We start from the raw sequence: 23,183 nt of genomic DNA, 5'->3' as shown, positions 1-23,183 counted from the left end.
TGACTCATAGAGACCCTATAGGACAGGGTAGAACTGCCTCATGGGTTTTCCAGGGAGCCACCGGTGGATTCAAACTGCTGACCTTTTTGTTAGCAACCTGCGCTCTTAATCACTGTGCCACCAGGGCTCCTAGTGCTCCACAAAAAAACAAAAAAACAAACCTGTTGCCATCGGGTGGTTTCTAACTCATAGCAACCCTATAGGACAGAGTAGAACTGCCCCATAGGGTTTCCAAGGAGCAGCTGCTAGATTCGAACTGTCAACCTTTTGGTTAGCAGCCACGCTCTTAACCACTGTGCCGCCAGGGCTCCAGGTGCTCCATAACCCAATGAAAAAAGGCCAAACTCAATGCCATTGAGTCAATTCCAACTCATAGCCACCCTATAGGACAGAGTAGAACAGCCCCATAGAGTTTCGGAGGAGCACCTGGTGGATTCGAACTGCCAACCTTTGGTGCTGCATTTTTTTTTTTTTTTTCTATTGGTGCTGCATAGGACCCATCAATTTCACTTAGGTATGTACCCAAAAGTAATGAAAACGTATGTCCACACTATTCATAGAGCTGTACTTACAATAGGCCCCCCCAAAAAAGGAAACAACTCAAATGTTCAAACAGGTGAATGGATAAACAAATTGTGGTATATCCAGATAATGGAATATTACTCAGCAATAAAAAAGAATAGACTACAGATGCATGCAACAGAGTGGATGAATCTCAAAAGCACTACGGTGAGTAAAATAAGCCAGTCACAAAAGAGCATTATAGTGTATTACTCCATTGACATGAAACTCTAGAAAAGACAAATCTAATACATAGTGACAGAAAACAGATAAGTAGTTGCCTGGGGCTGAAGTGAGCAGATTATCTGGAAAGGGATATTTTAGAGTGATGAAAATGTTCAATATCTAGACTGTGGCCATGGTTATGTGGGTATACAAATTTGCAAAACTCAATGAAATGTACACTTAAAATGGGTGCATTTTATCATAGATAATTTTTTTTAATGCATATCTCAATGGAATTGATTTAGCAAAAGTTTTTGTTTTGTGAAAAATGATAAACACTTTATAAACAATAGGATGTACATTGTGTTGTTTTTTTTAGGTGCTGTGGAGAACTGCCCCATAGGGTTTTCTAGGTTGGAATCGACTCAGGGAATAGCCTCATGGATTTTGGTTTAATCTTTATGGGAGCAGATTTCCAGGTCTTTCTCCCATGGAGCTGCTGGGTGGGTTTGAACCTTCAGGTTAGCAGCTGAGTGCTTAACCACTGTGCAACCAGGGCTCCTTAGGAGATAAATACAAAACAAAAAGAGAGAAATGAATCTTATCTTAAATACAAAGCGAAATGACAAAATCATGAAGTACTATTTATTACTTTCTTTCCGTTGTTATTTAAAAGGACTTCATTGTTGTAAACCGGGGCAGTTCTGCTCTGTCCTATAGGGTCCCTATGAGTTGGAATCGACTCGATGGCAGTGGAGTGAGTTTTTCACTGTTGTAAAACTAAAGTTTTTGGCACTATACATGGCTTTCCCTGCATGCTTGGGCCCTTCATTTGCCCCACTTCATTTCAGTTGTGTCTGCCTCGGTGGTCTGTCTCTTCTGCAGCCTCCTTAACCCTTTTTCAGTACTTCCCAGACACTTGCACATGTTGGTCCTTCTGCCTGGAACACTTCCTTATCTCCTCACCTGCTTAATGCTTACTTATCCTTCAGATTTCAGCTTAAAGGTCACTTCTTCAGGGATTCCCTCCCTAATTACATTCCCCTCTTAGTTTCTGAAAACACCATTGTCTCAATTACAGTTCTATACGTGTATTATTTTTAAATCACTGTCTGTTTCCCCGAAAGTAAATCCTACGAAGGCAGGAACCTTGGCTGTTTTTGCTCACCATTTTATCTCAGAGCCTAATTCAGAACCTGGTAAATAATAAGAGCTCAATAAATATTTGTTTAAAAAAATAAATGGATAAGCATTAGCTGAGTTCTTGGAATAGGTAACAAATGAGCTGAGATGAGATTGAACATCATGTTCTTAGTAATAGCATGAAAGAGAGTAACGACTGCCAATTATTGGTTGTTTTTCTCGTGCTAGGTGCTTTGGATGTGTGATCTCCTTTCATCTTCACGGAAGCCCCTGAAGGTAGATGTATCCCCATTTTACTGTCGAAGGTACAGGCTTACAACCAGTAAGAAAATTGCCCCAGGTCATTGAGTTGGGTGGGTGGGTTAGAGGCAGCATTTGGACTCATTTTGGACTCTGAGGTCCCTGCTCATACTCAGCACTTTTCTCCTGACCTTGTGGTGCCTCCCAGGCCCTCCACTTCCTTCCTCATCCCTTTCACAAACTGAAACTGCATGTGAAGGCCAGCTGGGTGAAACTTGTCTCCCCACTGATGATCAAGGCCATCAGCTGGCCAGGGGGGTGTCCTCATACTCTCTCATCTTTACCCTTCACCCTTTTATGTGTGCGCTTCCTGTAGTATCACCCCCATCTCAAACTGGTGATCGTGATTTAGAATATGGAAGCTGTTTGCAAAGGGTTCAAAGTTGCTGACAGGGAACTGTTGCTTTGTGCAATCCCATAGAAAACGAAAATAAAACAAACCTATTTATAATTGGTAACTTCTGTGGTTATTTCTGCTTGAAGATGCTATTAGGAACATATCATATAGATGAGGCATGGTTAAATCATTTTTCCATGGTGTTGGTGGGTTTTCTCTTTATTCATCTTCCTTGTGACCAAAGGCAGCATTTTCAAGACACCTGACTGGGCCTTGGGCTATGATTTATTGCCTTAACAGAGTAAATCTAACTGGCTCCCAGGAGAAGCAAGCCCATAACCGATGTTGCCCTAAACTGTTTTAAAGTTGAAGGCAGTTGACACTGCTACTTGACCAATAGAAGATGTATGTATAGGAACAGTTAAGCATTATAAACACTTGCGACACAACTGTTTTGACACAATTTAATTCCCATTGACCTTGCTTCCTATTTCACTGAGAATAGACAGAGTTAGAACTTCCACATCGTCTCCACCCTTGTATCTACCTACCTATTCTGCATCTGTGCTGGTATATTTTCCTTCTCTTCTATTACTGTGAATAATTGTTCTAAGGCCAACCTTACACTTGCACATTAGATCTCATTCCTCATCACCTAGGCAGGAATGTCTCTCAGACTCACTCTTCTGTATCACAGTCTTCCTCTCTCTACTGCATAGGTCCTATTACCACACAGACATGCTGTAATTTCTTCTATTGTAAAAACAAAACAAAACACACAATCTTGGCACTACCTGTTTTTCTGCTCCTCTTCAGAAACTCCTCAAGAGAGCCATCTATGCTTGCTGTGTCAGATTCCTCTGCTCTCACTGTCTCTTGAATCCTACCAATCAGGCTTTCCTTCCACCATTAAGTTCAAGGGTTAATTTCTGTTTTCAACTTTCTTGACATAGTGACATTTGACGTGGTGAATGACTCTCTATTTATTGATACGTATTTTCATTCGACTTCTGAGATACCACCCTCTCTTGGTTCTCCTTCTATCTCACTGGCCATTCTTTCACTGTCTCCTTTGATGAATCTTGCTCATCTCCCTAACTCTACCTCCCCAACTCTAAATACTGGAGCACCAAAGGGCTGGCCCTTGACTTTCTTCTGTTCTTTACCTACACACACATTCTAGATTTCTCATCCAGTCTCAGGATTTTAAGGATCAATCATATGCTGGTGACTCCCAAATTCATATTTCCAGCCCAGACTTCTCCCCTGAACTCCAGAATGACATATCCAACTGCTGACCTCAAATCTCTCTTCTTGGATATTTAACAAGCTTATCAAACTTGTCGTTGTTAGGTGCTGTCCAGTGGATTCTAACCCATAGTGACCCTGTGTACAACAGAATGAAACACTGCCCAGTTCTGTGCCATCCTCACAATCACTGCTGTGTTTGTTGAGCTCATTATTGCAGCCACTGTGTCAATCCATCTTACTGAGGGTTTTTTTCCTTTTTGTTGACTCTCTACTAAGCATGACTTACTTTTCCAGGGACTGGTCCCTACTGACAACATGTCCAAAGTATGTGAGATGAAGTCTCACCATTCTTGCTTCTAAGGAGCATTCTGGCTGTGACAGATTTGTTCACTCCTCTGGCAGTCCACAGTATACTCAAGATTCTTTGCCAACACCATAGTTCAAAGGCATCAGTTCTTCAGTCTACCTTATTCATTGTCCACCTTTTGCATGCACGTGAGGCTGTTGAAAATACCATGGCTTGAGTCAGGCACACCTTAGTCCTCCTAGTGACATCTTTGTTTTTTAACACTTTCAAGAGGTCTTTTGCAGCAGATTTGCCCAATACAATATGTTGTTTGATTTCCTGAAATCAATCTTATTATACCCAGATCTGAAATCTGATCCTCAATACTCCCAAAACCTATAAACCCTATATCTTTTGCCCTCTTAGTTAATGGGATCTCCATCTTTCCACTCAGCCAAAAATCCTTAGAGTCTTTGACTCTTTTCATTACCCTACATTCAGGAAATACTATTTGGTTTTATCATCAATATACGTTCAATATTCAACTACTTCTCACCATCTTCACTACTACTACCCTGATGCAAGCCACCTAAAATCTCCTGTCTAGATTTTGTAATATCATCTAGAGTTAATTCCTTCCGCAGAAAAATAGGGTAGTGCTGAGAGATTCTGCCCTTGCCTCTCTACAGTTTATTCCCAACATGCGGCCAGAAGGATCCTTTACGATGTGAAACAATGTATGTTACCTCTCCAATCAAAACTCTCCAGAGGTTTCCGCTTGACTCAGAGTAATAGCCTAAGTCCCCACAATGATCTACAAGGCTTTCCACGATCTACCTTCCTTGTGAACAACTTGACCTTCCCTCTCCTTTGCTCAAGTAGCCTCACCGTTGTTCCTTGAACATGCCAAGTGCACCCTGTATCACAAGTCTAAAGCCTCTTATGTTCCTCTGAGTCTCCTTTTCAGCATCCCAATTTCTACCCTGAATAATATATGACTCCCTAAGATAAGAAATTTTGAGAAACAGGGATGTCAATGACTCTACCATAAGACCTCCACCCCTAAGCCCACAGAGCTCACTGGGAATTTAGAACCTTAATGAGTTTTGCACTTAGTGTCATAGATACATACAAGAGCTGGTGCTCTGAAAAGTATAATCCTTGATGGAAATGCAGAGTATGATTGCTGAAATGTTGTTATTCTCAGGGGTTTAGAATCAACGAGGATGACTCTTTCTCCCAAGAAAACCAAAGCCTTACCCAACTGGACAAGACTCTTCTATTGTTAAACCATTCTGCCCAGGGCACAGAACCATTCAGGGTAGCCATAGGTACCCAGGAGAACAATACCTCCAAAGTTCAGTAGAAGCCTTTAACCTAGAGCGTCATCCTCCCATAGCTCTGGGGTTGTCTCCTCTAGTGATTCCTCTCACTGCTCCGCTTTCCTACTTACTATGTCTTTTTGTCTTGACCCTTGCTGATTTTCAACCAGCTCCTCAAAGCAGAAACTTGGTTTCTGGAGGTCATCTTTGAATCTACCTCTCCTTCATTCTCCTTATTCAATCAAAAATTGACCAAGTCCTGGCAATTTTACTTCTTTTTCTTTTTTTTAATTTTTATTGTGCTTTAAGTCAGTCTGTCACACAAAAACTTATATACACCTTGCTACATACTCCCAATAATTTTCCTTCTTAAATATCTCTTTGTCCACCCACTTTTCTCCTCCTTAATTCCTATTCTAGTCCAAGCTACCACTACTTCCTGCCTGGACCACAGCTAGAGCCTTCTTACTGGTGTACTCACATCCATTTCTGGCCTCCTCCAGTATATTCAGTATGGTCCACATATCAATCTTAAAATGTAAATCTGAAGAGAACCCCTGATGGAACAGGAGTACAGTGGGATGCAGGCCTCAAATTCTTGTAAAAAGACCAGACTTAATGGTCTCACTGAGACTGGAGGGACCTCAGAAGTCATGGTCCCCAGACCTTCTGTTAGCCCAAGACTGGAACCATTCCTGAAGCCAACTCTTCAGACAGGGATTGGACTGGACTATAAGACAGAAAATGATACTGGTGAGGAGTGAGCTTCTTGGCTCAAGTAGACACATGAGGCTATGTGGGCAGTTCCTGTCTGGAGGTGAGATAAGAAGGCAGAGGGGGATAGGAGCTGGTTGAATGGACACAGGAAATACAGGGTGGAGAGGAGGAGTGTGCTGTCTCATAGGGGGAATGCAGCTAGGCGTACATAGCAAGGTGTATATAAGTTTTTGTATGAGAGACCGACCTGATTTGTAAACCTTCACTTAAAGTACAATTGAAAAAAATATATAAATCTCATGTCACCCCTCTGTTTAAAACCATTCAGTGGTGTTTCATTACTCTTAGGAGAAAAACTCAAATTCTTCTACAATACCCTGTGTAACCTCCCCTCACTACTTGAGCGTGGGCTTGGCTTGGTGACTTACTTCCAAAGAATAAAGTATAGAAAAGAGAAAAAAAGTAACCTCATAGTGGAGAAACCTGTAAACACTACTTTGGACAGCTGATTACGGTTAACAGCAATAGTGGTAAATCAGGTTGATAGCATACACCCCTGATATCACGTGATGAGAAGGGCACTTCACCCCTTGGTATTCTTCCCCAAAACTCATAACCCCAGGAAAACATCAGACAAATGCAAACTGAGGGACAGTCTACAAAATGCCTCACAAAAACCCAAACCAAATCCATTGCTGTGAAGTCAATTCCGACTCATAGCGACCCTATAGGACAGAGTAGAACTGCCTCATAGGGTTGCCAAGGAGTGGCTGGTGGATTCGAACTGCTGATCTTTTTGTTAGCAGCCAAGCTCTTAACCACTGCACCACCAAGGCTGTCAAAGTCATGGAAAACAAGAAAAGACTGAGAAACTGTCACAGAATGGAGGAGACTAAGGAGACATGACAACTAAATGCAATGTGTTATCCTTGAACAGATCCTAGAACAGAGGAAGGACATCAGTGGAAAAATAGGGAAACTCAAAGTCTGAAGTTTAGTTAACAGTAATATACCAGTGTTGGTTTCTTAGTTTTAACAAGTAGGCTATGGTAATGTAAGATGTTAACATTAGGGGGAATTGGGTGAGGGGTATATGGAACCAATTGTACTATCTTGCAATTTTTATGTAAATTTAGAATTATTCCAAAACACAAGTTTACTAAAACAAAACAGACAAACAAAAACAACCCATTATCATCTGGATTCTATTTCTTTAGTCTCACATCATTATGCTTCTTTCTCCTGGCTCTGTACTGATTAGCCATTCTGGTCATCTTTCAACTCCTCTAAAATATCCTGCTACTTTTAGGGCCTTTGACTGTTGTTTCTTACTGGGAAACTCTCCACTCTTCCCTACCTCCCTGCTCTCATTTACCCTCTCACCCAGTTAATGCTTATTCAACCTTTAGATTTCAGCTGAAAAGTCATTTCCACAGGATGGGGGTGGTGGTGGGGAGGAAATGGGTGTTACCAGGCAACCTCCTGATCTGTCTAAACAGATAGAATGCTCTGTGCAGGCTGGCTATATTGTGGTTTGCATGATAGTTCTATTTCTCCCTGCAAATTAGCAGTTGTTATGTGTCAATCTATTGTGCTGCTGTTGTTGTTAGGTGCTGTCGAGTCAGTTCCAACTCAAGAAGACTCAGTGTACAACAGAACTAAACACTGCTGGGTCCTGAGCCACCACAATCATTGCTATGCTTGACCCCATCGTTGCAACCACTGTGTTAATAATCCATCTTGTTGAGGGTATTCCTCTTTGCCGCTGATCCTCTACTTTACCAAGCATGATATCCTTCTCCAGGAATTGATCTCTCCTGATAACATGCCCAAAGTATGTGAGACATAGTCTCGCCATCCTTGCTTCTAAGGAGCATTCTGGTTGTACTTCTTTCAGGATAGATTTGTTCATTCTTTTGGCAGTCCATGGTATATTCAATGTCCTTCGCCAACACCACAATTCAAAGGCGTCTATTCTTCTTCAGTCTTCCTTATTCACCCTCCAGCTTTCACATGCATATGAGGCAACTGAAAACATTATGGCTTCGGTCAGGTGAACCTTATTCTTCAAGGTGACATCTTTGCTTTTCAACACTTTAAAGAGGTCTGTTGCAGCATATTTGTCCAATGCAATGCGTCTTTTTTTTTTTTTTTTTTATAATAACTTTTATTAAGCTTCAAGTGAACGTTTACAAATCCAATCAGTCTGTCACATATAAGTTTACATACATCTCACTCCCTACTCCCACTTACTCTCCCCGTCTTGAGTCAGCCCTTTCAGTCTCTCCTTTCTTGACAATTTTGCCGGCTTCCCTCTCTCTCTATCCTCCCATCCCCCCTCCAGACAAGAGTTGCCAACACAATCTCAAGTGTACACCTGATATAATTAGCTCACTCTTCATCAGCGTCTCTCTCCCACCCGCTGACCAGTCCCTTTCATGTCTGATGAGTTGTCTTCGGGGATGGTTCCTGTCCTGTGTCAACAGAAGGTCTGGAGAGCATGACCGACGGGATTCCTCCAGTCTCAGTCAGACCATTAAGTTTGGTCTTCTTATGAGAATTTGGGGTCTGCATCCCACTGCTCTCCTGCTCCCTCAGGGGTCCTCTGCTGAGCTCCCTGTCAGGGCAGTCATCGATTGTGGCCGGGCACCAACTAGTTCTTCTGGTCTCAGGATGATGTAGGTCTCTGGTTCATGTGGCCCTTTCTGTCTCTTGGGCTCTTAGTTGTCATGTGGGCTTGGTGTTCTTCATTTTCCTTTGCTCCAGGTGGGTTGAGACCAATTGCTGCATCTTAGATGGCTGCTTGTTAGCATTTAAGACCCCAGACACCACATTTCAAAGTGGGATGCAGAATGATTTCATAATAGAATTATTTTGCCAATTGACTTAGAAGTCCCCGCAAACCATGTTCCCCAGACCCCCGCGCTTGCTCCGCTGAGCTTTGAAGCATTCATTTTATCCCGGAAACTTCTTTGCTTTTGGTCCAGTCCAATTGAGCTGACCTTCCATGTATTGAGTGTTGTCTTTCCCTTCACCTAAAGCAGTTCTTATCTACTGATTAATCAATAAAAAAACCCTCTCCCACCCTCCCTCCCTCCCCCCCTCGTAACCACAAAAGTATGTGTTCTTCTCAGGTTTACTATTTCTCAAGATCTTATAATAGTGGTCTTATACAGTATTTGTCCTTTTGCCTCTGACTCATTTCGCTCAGCATAATGCCTTCCAGGTTCCTCCATGTTATGAAATGTTTCAGAGATTTGTCACTGTTCTTTATCGATGCGTAGTATTCCATTGTGTGAATATACCACAATTTATTTACCCATTCATCCGTTGATGGACACCTTGGTTGCTTCCAACTTTTTGCTATTGTAAACAGAGCTGCAATAAACATGGGTGTGCATATATCTGTTTGTATGAAGGCTCTTGTATCTCTAGGGTATATTCCGAGGAGTGGGATTTCTGGGTTGTATGGTAGTTCTATTTCTAACTGTTTAAGATAACGCCAGATAGATTTCCAAAGTGGTTGTACCATTTTACATTCCCACCAGCAGTGTATGAGAGTTCCAATCTCTCCGCAGCCTCTCCAACATTTATTATTTTGTGTTTTTTGGATTAATGCCAGCCTTGCTGGTGTGAGATGGAATCTCATCGTAGTTTTAATTTGCATTTCTCTAATGGCTAATGATCGAGAGCATTTTCTCATGTATCTGTTGGCTGCCTGAATATCTTCTTTAGAGAAATGTGTGTTCATATCCTTTGCCCACTTCTTGATTGGGTTGTTTGTCTTTTTGTGGTTGAGTTTTGACAGAATCATGTAGATTTTAGAGATCAGGCGCTGGTCGGAGATGTCATAGCTGAAAATTCTTTCCCAATCTGTAGGTGGTCTTTTTACTCTTTTGGTGAAGTCTTTAGATGAGCATAGGTGTTTGATTTTTAGGAGCTCCCAGTTATCGGGTTTCTCTTCATCATTTTTGGTAATGTTTTGTATTCTGTTTATACCTTGTATTAGGGCTCCTAGGGTTGTCCCAATTTTTTCTTCCATGATCTTTATCATTTTAGTCTTTATGTTTAGGTCTTTGATCCACTTGGAGTTAGTTTTTGTACATGGTGTGAGGTATGGGTCCTGTTTCATTTTTTTGCAAATGGATATCCAGTTATGCCAGCACCATTTGTTAAAAAGGCTGTCTTTTCCCCAGTTAATTGACACTGGTCCTTTGTCAAATATCAGCTGCTCATACGTGGATGGATCTATGTCTGGGTTCTCAATTCTGTTCCATTGGTCTATGTGTCTGTTGTTGTACCAATACCAGGCTGTTTTGACTACTGTGGCTGTATAATAGGTTCTGAAGTCAGGTAAGGTGAGGCCTCCCACTTTCTTCTTCTTTTTCAGTAGTGCTTTGCTTATCCGGGGCTTCTTTCCCTTCCATATGAAATTGGTGATTTGTTTCTCTATCCCCTTAAAATATGACATTGGAATTTGGATCGGAAGTGCGTTAAATGTATAGATGGCTTTTGGTAGAATAGACATTTTTACTATGTTAAGTCTTCCTATCCATGAGCAAGGTATGTTTTTCCACTTAAGTATGTCCTTTTGAATTTCTTGTAGTAGAGCTTTGTAGTTTTCTTTGTATAGGTCTTTTACATCCTTGGTAAGATTTATTCCTAAGTATCTTATCTTCTTGGGGGCTACCGTGAATGGTATTGATTTGGTTATTTCCTCTTCGGTGTTCTTTTTGTTGATGTAGAGGAATCCAAGTGATTTTTGTATGTTTATTTTATAACCTGAGACTCTGCCAAACTCTTCTATTAGTTTCAGTAGTTTTCTGGAGGATTCCTTAGGGTTTTCTGTGTATATAATCATGTCATCTGCAAATAGTGATAACTTTACTTCTTCCTTGCCAATCCGGATACCTTTTATTTCTTTGTCTAGCCTGATTGCCCTGGCTAAGACTTCCAACACGATGTTGAATAAGAGCGGTGATAAAGGGCATCCTTGTCTGGTTCCCGTTCTCAAGGGAAATGCTTTCAGGTTCTCTCCATTTAGAGTGATATTGGCTGTTGGCTTTGCATAGATGCCCTTTATTATGTTGAGGAATTTTCCTTCAATTCCTATTTTGGTAAGAGTTTTTATCATAAATGGGTGTTGGACTTTGTCAAATGCCTTTTCTGCATCAATTGATAAGATCATGTGGTTTTTGTCTTTTGTTTTATTTATGTGATGGATTACATTAATGGTTTTTCTGATATTAAACCAGCCTTGCATACCTGGTATAAATCCCACTTGATCAGGGTGAATTATTTTTTTGATGTGTTGTTGGATTCTATTGGCTAGAATTTTGTTGAGGATTTTTGCATCAATGTTCATGAGGGATATAGGTCTATAATTTTCTTTTTTTGTAATGTCTTTACCTGGTTTTGGTATCAGGGAGATGGTGGCTTCATAGAATGAGTTGGGTAGTATTCCGTCATTTTCTATGCTTTGGAATACCTTTAGTAGTAGTGGTGTTAACTCTTCTCTGAAAATTTGGTAGAACTCTGCAGTGAAGCCGTCCGGGCCAGGACTTTTTTTTGTTGGGAGTTTTTTGATTACCGTTTCAATCTCTTTTTTTGTTATGGGTCTATTTAGTTGTTCTGCTTCTGAATGTGTTAGTTTAGGTAGGTAGTGTTTTTCAAGGAATTCATCCATTTCTTCTAGGTTTTCAAATTTGTTAGAGTACAATTTTTCATAATAATCTGAAATGATTCTTTTAATTTCATTTGGTTCTGTTGTGATGTGGTCCTTCTCATTTCTTATTCGGGTTATTTGTTTCCTTTCCTGTATTTCTTTAGTCAGTCTAGCCAATGGTTTATCAATTTTGTTAATTTTTTCAAAGAACCAGCTTTTGGCTTTGTTAATTCTTTCAATTGTTTTTCTGTTCTCTAATTCATTTAGTTCAGCTCTAATTTTTATTATTTGTTTTCTTCTGGTGCCTGATGGATTCTTTTGTTGCTCACTTTCTATTTGTTCAAGTTGTAGGGACAGTTCTCTGATTTTGGCTCTTTCTTCTTTTTGTATGTGTGCATTTATTGATATAAATTGACCTCTGAGCACTGCTTTTGCTGTGTCCCAGAGGTTTTGATAGGAAGTATTTTCATTCTCGTTGCTTTCTATGAATTTCCTTATTCCCTCCTTGATGTCTTCTATAACCCAGTCTTTTTTCAGGAGGGTATTGTTCATTTTCCAAGTATTTGATTTCTTTTCCCTCGTTCTTCTGTTATTGATCTCTAGTTTTATTGCCTTGTGGTCTGAGAAGATGCTTTGTAATATTTCGATGTTTTGGACTCTGCAAAGGTTTGTTTTATGACCTAATATGTGGTCTATTCTAGAGAATGTTCCATGTGCGCTAGAAAAAAAAGTATATTTTGCAGCAGTTGGGTGGAGAGTTCTGTATAAGTCAATGAGGTCAAGTTGGTTGATTGTTGTAATTAGATCTTCCGTGTCTCTGTTGAGCTTCTTACTGGATGTCCTGTCCTTCTCCGAAAGGGGTGTGTTGAAGTCTCCTACTATAATTGTGGAGGTATCTATCTCGCTTTTCAGTTCTGTTAAAATTTGATTTATATATCTTGCAGCCCTGTCATTGGGTGCGTAAATATTTAATATGGTTATGTCTTCCTGATCAATTGTCCCTTTTATCATTATATAGTGTCCTTCTTTATCCTTTGTGGTGGATTTAAGTCTAAAGTCTATTTTGTCAGAAATTAATATTGCTACTCCTCTTCTTTTTTGCTTATTGTTTGCTTGATATACTTTTTTCCATCCTTTGAGTTTTAGTTTGTTTGTGTCTCTAAGTCTAAGGTGTGTCTCTTGTAGGCAGCATATAGATGGATCGTGTTTCTTTATCCAGTCTGTGACTCTCTGTCTCTTTATTGGTGCATTTAGTCCATTTACATTCAGGGTAATTATAGATAAATAAGTTTTTAGTGCTGTCATTTTGATGCCTTTTTATGTGTGTTGTTGACAATTTCATTTTTCCACATACTTTTTTGTGCTGAGGCGTTTTTCTTAGTAAATTGTGAGATCCTCACTTTCATAGTGTTTGACTTTATGTTAGTTGAGTCGTTACGTTTTTCTTGGTTTTTGTCTTGAGTTATAGAGTTGTTATACCTTTTTGTGGTTACCTCATTATATACCCCTATTTTTCTAAGTAAAAACCTAACTTGTATTGTTCTATATCGCCTTGTATCACTCTCCATATGGCAGTTCAATGCCTCCTGTATTTAGTCCCTCTTTTTGATTATTGTGATCTTTTACCTATTGACTTCCATGATTCCCTGTTATGTGTATTTTTTTTTTAATTAATCTTAATTTGTTTGTTTTTGTGATTTCCCTATTTGAGTTGATATCAGGACGTTCTGTTTTGTGACCTTGTGTTGTGCTGATATCTGATATTATTGGTTCTCTGACCAAACAATATCCTTTAGTATTTCTTGTAGCTTTGGTTTGGTTTTTGCAAATTCTCTAAACTTGTGTTTGTCTGTAAATATCTTAATTTCGCCTTCATATTTCAGAGAGAGTTTTGCTGGGTATATGATCCTTGGTTGGCAGTTTTTCTCCTTCAGTGTTCTGTATATGTCGTCCCATTCCCTTCTTGCCTGCATGGTTTCTGCTGAGCAGTCAGAACATATTCTTATTGATTCTCCCTTGAAGGAAACCTTTCTTTTCTCCCTGGGTGGTTTTAAAATTTTCTGTTTATCTTTGGTTTTGGTGAGTTTGATGATAATATGTCTTGGTGTTTTTCTTTTTGGATCAATCTTAAATGGGGTTCGATGAGCATCTTGGATAGATATCCTTTCGTCTTTCATGATGTCAGGGAAGTTTTCTGTCAGAAGTTCTTCAACTATTTTCTCTGTGTTTTCTGTCCCCCCTCCCTGTTCTGGGACTCCAATCACCCGCAGGTTATCCTTCTTGATAGAGTCCCACATAATTCTTAGGGTTTCTTCATTTTTTTTAATTCTTTTATCTGATTTTTTTTCAGCTATGTTGGTGTTGATTCCCTGGTCCTCCAGATGTCCCAGTCTGCATTCTAATTGCTCGAGTCTGCTCCTCTGACTTCCTAGTGTGTTGTCTAATTCTGTTATTTTATTGTTAATCTTTTGGATTTCTACATGTTGTCTCTCTATGGATTCTTGCAACTTATTAATTTTTCCAGTATGTTCTTGAATAATCTTTTTGAGTTCTTCAACAGTTTTATCAGTGTGTTCCTTGGCTTTTTCTGCAGATATCCTAATTTCATTTGTGATATCATTAAGCATTCTGTAAATTAGTTTTTTATATTCTGTATCTGATAATTCCAAAATTGTATCTTCATTTGGGAAAGATTTTGATTCTTTTGTTTGGGGAGTTGGAGAAGCTGTCACGGTCTGCTTCTTTAAGTGGTTTGATATGGATTGTTGTCTCCGAGCCATCACTGGGAAACTAGTTTTTCCAGAAAATCCGCTAAAAAAAAACTGCAGTCAGATCCCTATCAGAGTTCTCCCTCTGGCTCAGGCTATTCAGATGTTAATGAAGCCGCCTGGGGAGGGTGGGGGAGGGAACAGAGAGATAGGAGAGTAGCACCTCAGAATATAGCCAGAGTTGCTTGTCTTGCTTGGAATGACTATTATATCTGAGATTCCCGCGGGCGCGTCGCCTATGTGTGCTGTCTGTGTGGAGATTGCCCCCGGGGGGTCTGGCCCGCTGGAGTCACGGTCAGATCCTCCGCTTCCAGCCCCACGCCCAGCGTCAAGGCTCCCCTACTGGGACGGTGCACTCTCGACTCCAAAATCAGTCGCTGCCTCCCGGGGACTTCTCGTCCCTCCAGCCGCGTGGCCGTGCCGCCCCCGTGAACCAGGTGGGCCCCCTCCCGGGGTTAGTTCAGATTGGTGGAGTAGCTCCCCGTGCTTGTGCCGCGACCGAGTGTCCCGGCTGGAACGCTGTTCTCCCCGCTCCAATACCAGTCGCTGCCTCCCGGGGACTTCTCCTACCGGCTGCGTCCCACGCCGCCCGCGCGACCCGGATGGTCACCTTCCCGGGGTTAGTTCAGGGGGTGGAGCAACTCTCCGTGTTTATGGCGTACCTGCGTGCAGTCCAAATCCCTGTGGGACGGTTCCCCGGCTCGGATGCTGCTCTTTCTGCTCCAAGATCAGTCACTGCCTCCCGGGGACTTCTCCTAACGGCTGCGTCCCACGCCGCCCGTGGAACCGGCTAGTCCCCCTCCCGGGGTTAGTTCAGGGGGGTGGAGCAGGTCTCTGTGCTTGTGCCGTACCTGACTGGTATGCTGGCTCCAGGCTCTGGAAACAATCGCTGCTTCCCCGTATTAGTTCGTTCTCCGTCTCTAAATCTGTGTTTGTTGTTCAGGGTTCGTAGATTGTTATGTATGTGATCGATTCACTTGTTTTTCCGTGTCTTTGTTGTAAGAGGGATCCGAGGTAGCGTCTGCCTAGTCCGCCATCTTGGCTCCGCCTCCGCAATGCGTCTTTTGATTGCTTGACTGCTGCTTCCATGGGTGTTGACTGGGGATCCAAGCAAAATGAAATCCTTGACAATTTCAATCTTTTCTCCATTTATGATGATGTTGCTTATTGGTCCAGTTGTGAGGACTTTCGTTTTATGTTCAAGTGTAATCCATATTGAAGGCTGTAGTCTTTGATCTTCATCAGTAAGTCCTTCAAGTCCTTTTCACTTTTAGCAAGCAAGGTTTTGTCATCTGCATAACGCAGGTTGTTAGACTCTTCTTCTAATCCTGATGTCCCATTCTTCTTCATAGTGTCCAGCTTCTTGGATTACTTGCTCAGCATACAGACTGAATAGGTATGGTGAAAGGATACAACTCTGACATAAGCCTTTCCTGACTTTAAACACCTCAGTATCTCCTTGTTCTGTTCGAATGACTGCCTCTTGATCTGTGTACAGGTTCCTCATAAGCACAACTAAGTGTTCTGGAATTCCCACTCTCCTTAATGCTATCCATAATTTGTTATGATCCACAAAGTCGAATGCCTTTTTGCATAGTCAATAAAACACAGGTAAACATCTTTCTGGTATTCTCTGCTTTCAGCCAGCATCCATCTGACATCAGCTATGATATCCCTGGTTCTGTGTCCTATTCTGAGCCTGGCTTGAATTTCTGGAAGTTCCCTGTAAAATAAACTGCTGCAGCAGCTTTTGAATGATCTTCAGCAAAATTTTACTTGCGTGTGATATTAATGATATTGTTTGATAATTTCCACATTCGGTTGGATCACCTTTCTTGGAAATAGGCATAAATATGGATCTCTTCCAGTGGGTTGGCCAGGTAGCTATCTTCCCAATTTCTTGGCATAGACGAGTGAGAACTTGCAGTGCTGCACTCGTCTGTTGAAACACCTCAACTGGTATTACATCAATTCCTGGAGGCTTGTTTTCGCCAATGCGTTCAGTGTAGCTTGGACCTCTTCCTTCGGTACCATCAGTTCCTGATCATATGCTACCTCCTGAAATGGTTGAACATCAACTAATTCTTTTTGGTATAGTGACTTTGTGTATTCCTTCCATCTTCTTTTGTTGCTTCCTGCATCATTTAATATTTCACCCATGGAATCTTTGAATATTGCAATTCAAGCGTTGAATTTTTTCTTCAGGTCTTTCAGCTTGAGAAATGGCTGAGCATATTTCCGTTTTGGTTTTCTATCTCCAGGTTTTTGCACGTGTCATCACACTTTACTTTGTCTTCTCGAGCCGCCCTTTGAAATCTTCTGTTCAGCTCTTTTACTTCATCATTTCTTCCTTTTGCTTTAGCTACTTGAAGTTCAAGAACAAGTTTCAGAGTTTCTTCTGACCCATTTTGCTTTTTTCTTTCTTTCCTATCTTTTTAATGACCTCTTCCTTTCTTCATGTATGATGTCTTTGATGTCATCTCACGACTTATCTGGTCTTTGGTCATTGGTGTTCAATGCATCAAATTCATTCTTGAGATGTTCTCTAAATTGAGGTGAGATATAGTTTTTTTTTTTTATAGTCAAGTTCATACTTTGGCTCTCGTGGACTTGTTTTAATTTTCAATTTCAACCAGAACTTGCATATGAGCAATTGATGGTCTATATTTATATTAAATATACGTATATTAAATATGCAAACCCTGACTGTGTAGTGGTTAAGAGCTACGGCTGCTAACCAAAGGTCAGCAGTTAGAATCTGCCAGGTGCTCCTTGGAAATTCTATGCGGCAGTTCTACTCTGTCCTATAGGATCGCTATAATTCGGAATCGACTCAACAGCAATGGTTTTTTTTTTTTTTTAATTTATTCCCCTTTCCTTATTTGTAACTTGTTTCTCCAAAAGAGAGAAACCTGGCTCTCATTATCCACAATATACTTATTTGTTCAATTCTAATATATACAGTTTCACAATTGCTAATCTATACTTCTATTAAAAACAAATTTGCTAATTATCTGTATAAAGTTCTTTTTTTTTTTTTAGCCTTATGAGATATAGTCAAAGTATGATTTTCCAATGTTACTCGTTAGTTCTTTTCTCCCCCACCCAGTTATTGCTGTTAGGTGCCTTCGAGTCAGTTCCAACTCAGTGACTGTGATGGTTAAGGTTGTGTTTCATTTTGGCTGGGCCATCATTCTCAGTGGTTTGGCAGTTGTATGAGGCTGTGATCACCTCTATGATGAGATCTGCTGTGAGTAGCCAGTCAGTTGAAAGGGAGTTTCCCTGGGCGTGTGACCTGTATCAAATATAAGTGGACATTCTGGCAAGGCTCATCAGCTTTTGCTTGCTCAGGATTTTGCAGCTGGCTCCTGTTTGTCTGACCTCCGGTTCTTGGGACTTGAGCTAGCAACCTACCTGCGGTCTTGCCTGCCGATCTTGAGATTCATTGATCTTCACAGCCTGTGAGCAAGAGCCCTTCTCCATGACCTGATGATCTTGGGTTCACCAGCCCCCAAGGCTACGTGAGTCAGGAGATGCCTCTATCTTGACCCATGGACTTGGTATGTTTTAGCCTCTACAATCATGAGAGCCATTTCCTTGATATAAATCTCTCTCTACATGTTTTGGAAACCCTGGCGGCGTAGTGGTTAAGTGCTACAGCTGCTAACCAAATGGTCAGTAGTTCGAATCCGCCAGGTGCTCCTTGGAAACTCTATGGGGCAGTTCTACTCTGTTCTATAGGGTCGCTGTGAGTCAGAATCGACTCAACGGCACTGGGTTTGGTTTTGGTTTGGTATACATGTTTATACACTTTACTGGTTTGGCTTCTCTAGAGAACTCAGCCTAAGACGATGACCCTACGTATAACAGAATGAAACACTGCCCGGTCCTGCGCCATCCTCATAATCGTTGTTATGCTTGAGCCCACTGTTGCATCATTCAGGGTCTTCCTCTTTTTCACTGTCTACTTTATCAAGCATGATGTCTTTCTCCATGGACTGCTCCCTCCTGATAACAGGTCCATAGAATGTGAGATGAAGTCTCATCATCCTTTCTTCTAAGGAGCATTCTGACTGTACTTTTTCTAAGACAGAATTGTTTGGTCTTCCATCACTCCATGGTATATTCCATATTTTTGGCCAACACCATAATTCAAAGGTGTCAATTGTTCTTTGGTCTTCCTTATTCACTGTCCAGCTTTCATGTGCAATGGTTGTTATTCAGTTATAATACAGTTAGGTTCATTTGTTCCTGTTTGTGTTCTATTTTGGTTTCCCCTACACCTTGGTTAATTTTATGTATGTGCGTATGTGAAACATTACCATGGTTTTAAGAGCCAGAGCTGCATAAAAAGGGATAATCAGAGAGACGTCACTCTCATTCCTGCTACCCCATTCCTATTCTCTCATTCTTTCCACCTTGTTCCCATCATTCCTAGTAGGTATCCCAACTTACTTTATGCTTCCTGTATTTTTTTTTTTTTTTGAACAAATGAGCAGACACATGTGTATTATCTTTTACTCCCTTTTTTCTTTAGGCGCCCTGGTGGTGCAGTAAAGAGCTTGGCTGTTAAGCAAAAGGTCGGCAGTCTGAATCCACCAAATGCTCCTTGGAAACCCTATGGGGCAGTTCTAATCTGTCCTATAGGGCCGCTATGAGTCAAAATCAACTCAACTGTGAATATGCATGTACAAGTTGTACAAGTTTTTGTGTGAACACATTTTCAAGTTTTTTGGATATATCTTGGAATGGAATTGCCTGGGTCATACAGTAGCTCAGTTTATCTTTTTGAGGAACTATGAAACTGTTTTCCACAGCAGCCATACCATTTTACAACCACCAGCAATATATGGTTCCAATTTCTCCACATCCTGACACTTAATGTTTCCCACTTTTTTGATTATAGACATTCTAGAGAGCGTTACGTGGTACCTCTGTGGTTTTAATTTGCATTTCCCTAATGGTTAAGTGCTACGGCTGCTAACCAAGAGGTCAGCAGTTCGAATCTGCCAGGCACTCCTTGGAAACTCTATGGGGCAGTTCTACTCTGTCCTATAGGGTCGCTATGAGTCGGAATCAACTTGATGGCAGTGGGTCTGGTTTTTTTTTTTTTTAATGGCTAACAATGCTGAGCTTCTCACGTGTGTATTGGACATCCGTATATTTTATGCAAGTCTTTACCCAATTTTAAATTAGATTATTTCTATTTTTATTGTTGAATTGTAAGAGTTATATATATATATATATATATTCTGGATGCAAGTCCCTTATTAAACATCTGATTTGCAAATATTTTCTCTCATTTTGTAGGTCGTCTTTTCATTTTCTTGATTGTGTTCTTCGAAGCACATATCTTTTTCATATTGATAAAGTTCAATTTATGAATTTTGTTACTTGTGCTTTTGGTGTCATGTCTAAGAAACCACTGCATAATTCAGAGTTACAAAGATTTATGTTTATGTTTTCTTCTAGAAGTTTTATAGTTTTAACTCTTTACTTTGAGTTAAATTTTGAATATGCAATGAGGTAGAGTTCCAACTTCAATCTTTTGCATGTGACTATCTAGTTGTCCAGCACCATTTGTTGAAGACTATTCTTTCCCCATTATCTTGACACACTTGATTTCCTGGATTCTCAGTTCTATTTCATGAATCTATGCATCTAATCTTATGCCAGTACCACGCTGTATTGATTAATGTGGTTTTGAAATAAGTTTTGAAATTGTGAAACATGAGTTCTCCAACTTTGTTCTTCTTTTTCAAGACTGACTTGGCTATTCTAAGTTCCCTGTATTTCCACATAAATTTTTGCTTCAGCTTATCAATTTCCGCAGAATAGCCAGTTGAAATTTTGATAGTGATTGCATCAAGTTGGAGATCAATTTGGGGAGTACTGCCATCTGTCTAAGGATGAGTTCTCTAGGGGAGCAAAACCAGTGAAGCATATATGTATATACATAAAAGAGAGAGAGAGAGAGATTTACCTCAAGGAAATGGATGGCAGTTGTGGAGGCTGGCAAGTCCCAGATCTGTGGGTCGGGTGTCAGGTTGGAGGCTTCTACTGACTCATGTGGTTGCCCGAGCTGGAGAATCCCAAGATCTGCAGGTCAGGCAGAAGGCTGTTGGTTCATGTCTCAAGAATCAGAGGTCAGAGGATGAGGAGTCAGGTGCAGGATACAGAGCAGGCAAGCTTTGCTAGAACATCGGTATATATTGGACGTAGGCCACACCCCCAAGGAGACTCCCTTTTCAACTGATTTGCTGCTCATATCAGATGGAGGATGATTACATCATTACATAACTTTCAAACCACTGAGAATCATGGCCCAGCCAAGCTGACACAAACTTTAACCATCACACGTTAACAATATTAAGTCTTCTTCCAATTTATAAACATGGGATGTCTTTCCATTTACGTAGGATTTCTTCCAACAATGTTTTGTATTTTTTAGTTTAAGTTTCACACTTTTTTTTGTGGATTTCTTAGTATTTTCTATATAAAAGCTCATGCTATCTGAGAATTCACTTCTTTCCATTTTGGGTGCCTTTTTTTTTTTTTTCCTAAAGCCCTGTACCTCAATTTTTAAGTATTCTGTATATATGGCACAGCGGTTAAGAGCTCAGCTGCTAATCAAAACGTAAGCAGTTTGAATCCACTAGCTACTCCTTGGAAACCCTATGGGGCAGATCTACTCTGTCCTATAGGATCATTACAAGTCATAATCGACTCTGCGGCAATGGGTTTTGTTTTGTTTTGTTTATATATTAATAGGTAAGCTGTTTATGGTATATGTTGCAAGTTTGTCAGTTGTCTTTTTACTTTGTGTATATATTTATGCCATAAAAATAAAAAAAGTACACAGTCAACTTTATCAATCTTTTCTTTTAATACCTCTGGATTTTGATTCGTACACTCTACATTGAGGTCAACGAGGAATTGTCCTGTTTTCTTCTAGCACTTGCATAGTCTCATTTTTTTTTACACTTAGATCCCAATCCATCTGGAATTTTTTCTTGTGCACTGAGCGAGGTATAGATCTATTTTATCTTTTAAAAAATGGCTCCCCATTTGTTGCAGCACCATTTATTAAAAAGCACTTCTTTGCCAGATGATTTGAGACGCTATTTTTTATCATATACTAAATTTCCATATAACTTTATTTCTGGACTTTGTACTCCACTGGTCTATTTGTGTATTCAAGTGCTAGTACCCCATTGTTTTTATCATAGGGTTTTTATAAAATGTTTCAATATTTGGAAGGGCTGGTCTCCCCTTGTGGTTTTTCTTTTTCAGTGTTTTCCTAGCTATTCTTAAATGTTTTTTTCCACATACACTTTAGTGCAGTTATTTATTAACATAAAACTTGATAAATTTTCACGTAAACTTGCCAAATTTTCTTATTAACTTCCAGCTTGAAATTATTTTAAAGTATAATTTCTTTATTCATCAAATAATTAACTCAGTTTTTCACTGGCTTAAAAAAAAAAAAAACTGGGTGGCAATGTATGACGGGTAAATCTGATATACAGGAGCCCCTGAGCTACCATATTCTCTCCTCCCAATCCAGGTCAAATGCTCAAGAGAAAGGAACACTTGGTGTCTCCATTTTCTCATCCCTTGTTTCTAAAGGAATAACCAAAAAAAAAAAAAAAAAACCCAAACCCGTTGCCGTCGTGTGGATTCCGACTCACAACGACCATATAAGACAGAGCAGAACTGCCCCATAGAGTTTCCAAAGAGAGCCTGGCGGATTCAAACCGCTGGCCTTTTGGTTAGCAGCCACAGCATTTAACCACAACGCCAGTTATTCTATAGTGACAATATTGTTGGACTCTGAGCCTATTTTTTTTTTTTCTGAGCCTATAATGAACATGGCAACTTATTGAGTCTTCCATTCTTCAGAGGTGAACAGAAGATGTGTTCTGATCTAGTAAGGGAAGCTTCCTCCCACCAACTGGAAAAAAGGGCTTGGGGAAAAAGGGAGTAATTCTCTATGTAATTAGCAGGAGCTAAATTCTTCAACTGCCTTCTTCCGTCTGCCTATCATGTTTCTTTAGTTCTGTTCTCTCTGCCTGCCTTTCCCTTATTTTCAAGCCCCAAAGAGGCTCAGCACTGCACGACACAGGCATTGAAGGAAATCAGTGAACGCTGTCTGTTGCCTTTATAATACATTTTCTACTGGTATTACTACCTCTATGGTCTAGATGAGGAAACTGAGGCTCAGGGACGGTAAGCGTGTTGTCCGAGGTGACAGAGCTAGCACGTAAAGCAGTAGGGCACCCAAGCACACACTGCTTTCGCTTCTAGTTGCTTGGGAAGGGGCGGGATTAGACCGCTAAGGCCGCACGAAGGTTGAGTCCGTAGGGCAGGGGGCGTGGTGGGGCGTGGCGCGCCACGGGCCCAGCGATCCGAAAGCTGTGGGCGCACCTTGCGGAGCCGAGACTCTCCCACAGGTCGGCGGACCCAGCTGGGAGCGGACACGGGCGGGGGCTGAGCCCGAGGGCGCTGAGGGGAGGGCCCGGACCCAACCTCGGCGTGAAATGGCGGCGGCGGCGGCAGCTGTGAGAGGTGCCAAGCAGAGCTTGCGGGCCGAGCTGAAGCAGCGTCTGCAGGCGATGAGCGCCGAAGAGCGGCTACGCCAGTCCCGTCTGCTGACCCAGAAGGTGCG

General features: G+C 40.9%; 1 protein-coding gene and 1 long non-coding RNA gene across 6 annotated transcripts in view; one reads left to right on the top strand and one right to left on the bottom strand.

The window, feature by feature from the left end:
• Nucleotides 1-1,030: 1,030 nt before the first annotated feature.
• Nucleotides 1,031-23,017, bottom strand: LOC126057131 (uncharacterized). The gene is made up of 3 exons (XR_007512432.1): nucleotides 22,943-23,017; nucleotides 20,499-20,614; nucleotides 1,031-1,287 (listed from the first exon to the last, which is right to left on the bottom strand). It is a non-coding gene; the product is annotated as an uncharacterized LOC126057131 (long non-coding RNA).
• The window catches only part of MTHFS (methenyltetrahydrofolate synthetase), a 68,078-nt gene continuing 61,478 nt past the window's right edge, over nucleotides 16,584-23,183 (top strand). The window contains exon 1 of one of the 5 annotated variants that reach the window (XM_049852529.1): nucleotides 16,584-16,606. Coding sequence is in view for 2 of the 5 variants with exons in the window: in XM_049852521.1 (XP_049708478.1) it covers nucleotides 23,056-23,178 (123 nt within the window). In the remaining 3 variants the exon portion in view is untranslated. Of the gene's footprint in view, nucleotides 16,607-18,051; nucleotides 18,076-22,896; nucleotides 23,179-23,183 lie in introns of those variants that run through there. The other 4 variants (XM_049852519.1, XM_049852521.1, XM_049852524.1 and 1 more) reach the window with 4 other exon arrangements.

The sequence above is a fragment of the Elephas maximus genome, chromosome 13 (genome assembly GCF_024166365.1).
Source record: "Elephas maximus indicus isolate mEleMax1 chromosome 13, mEleMax1 primary haplotype, whole genome shotgun sequence".
Classification (NCBI taxonomy): Eukaryota; Metazoa; Chordata; class Mammalia; order Proboscidea; family Elephantidae; genus Elephas; species Elephas maximus.
Note: the sequence above shows the minus strand (reverse complement) of the source record. Positions and strands in the feature narration are given on the sequence as shown.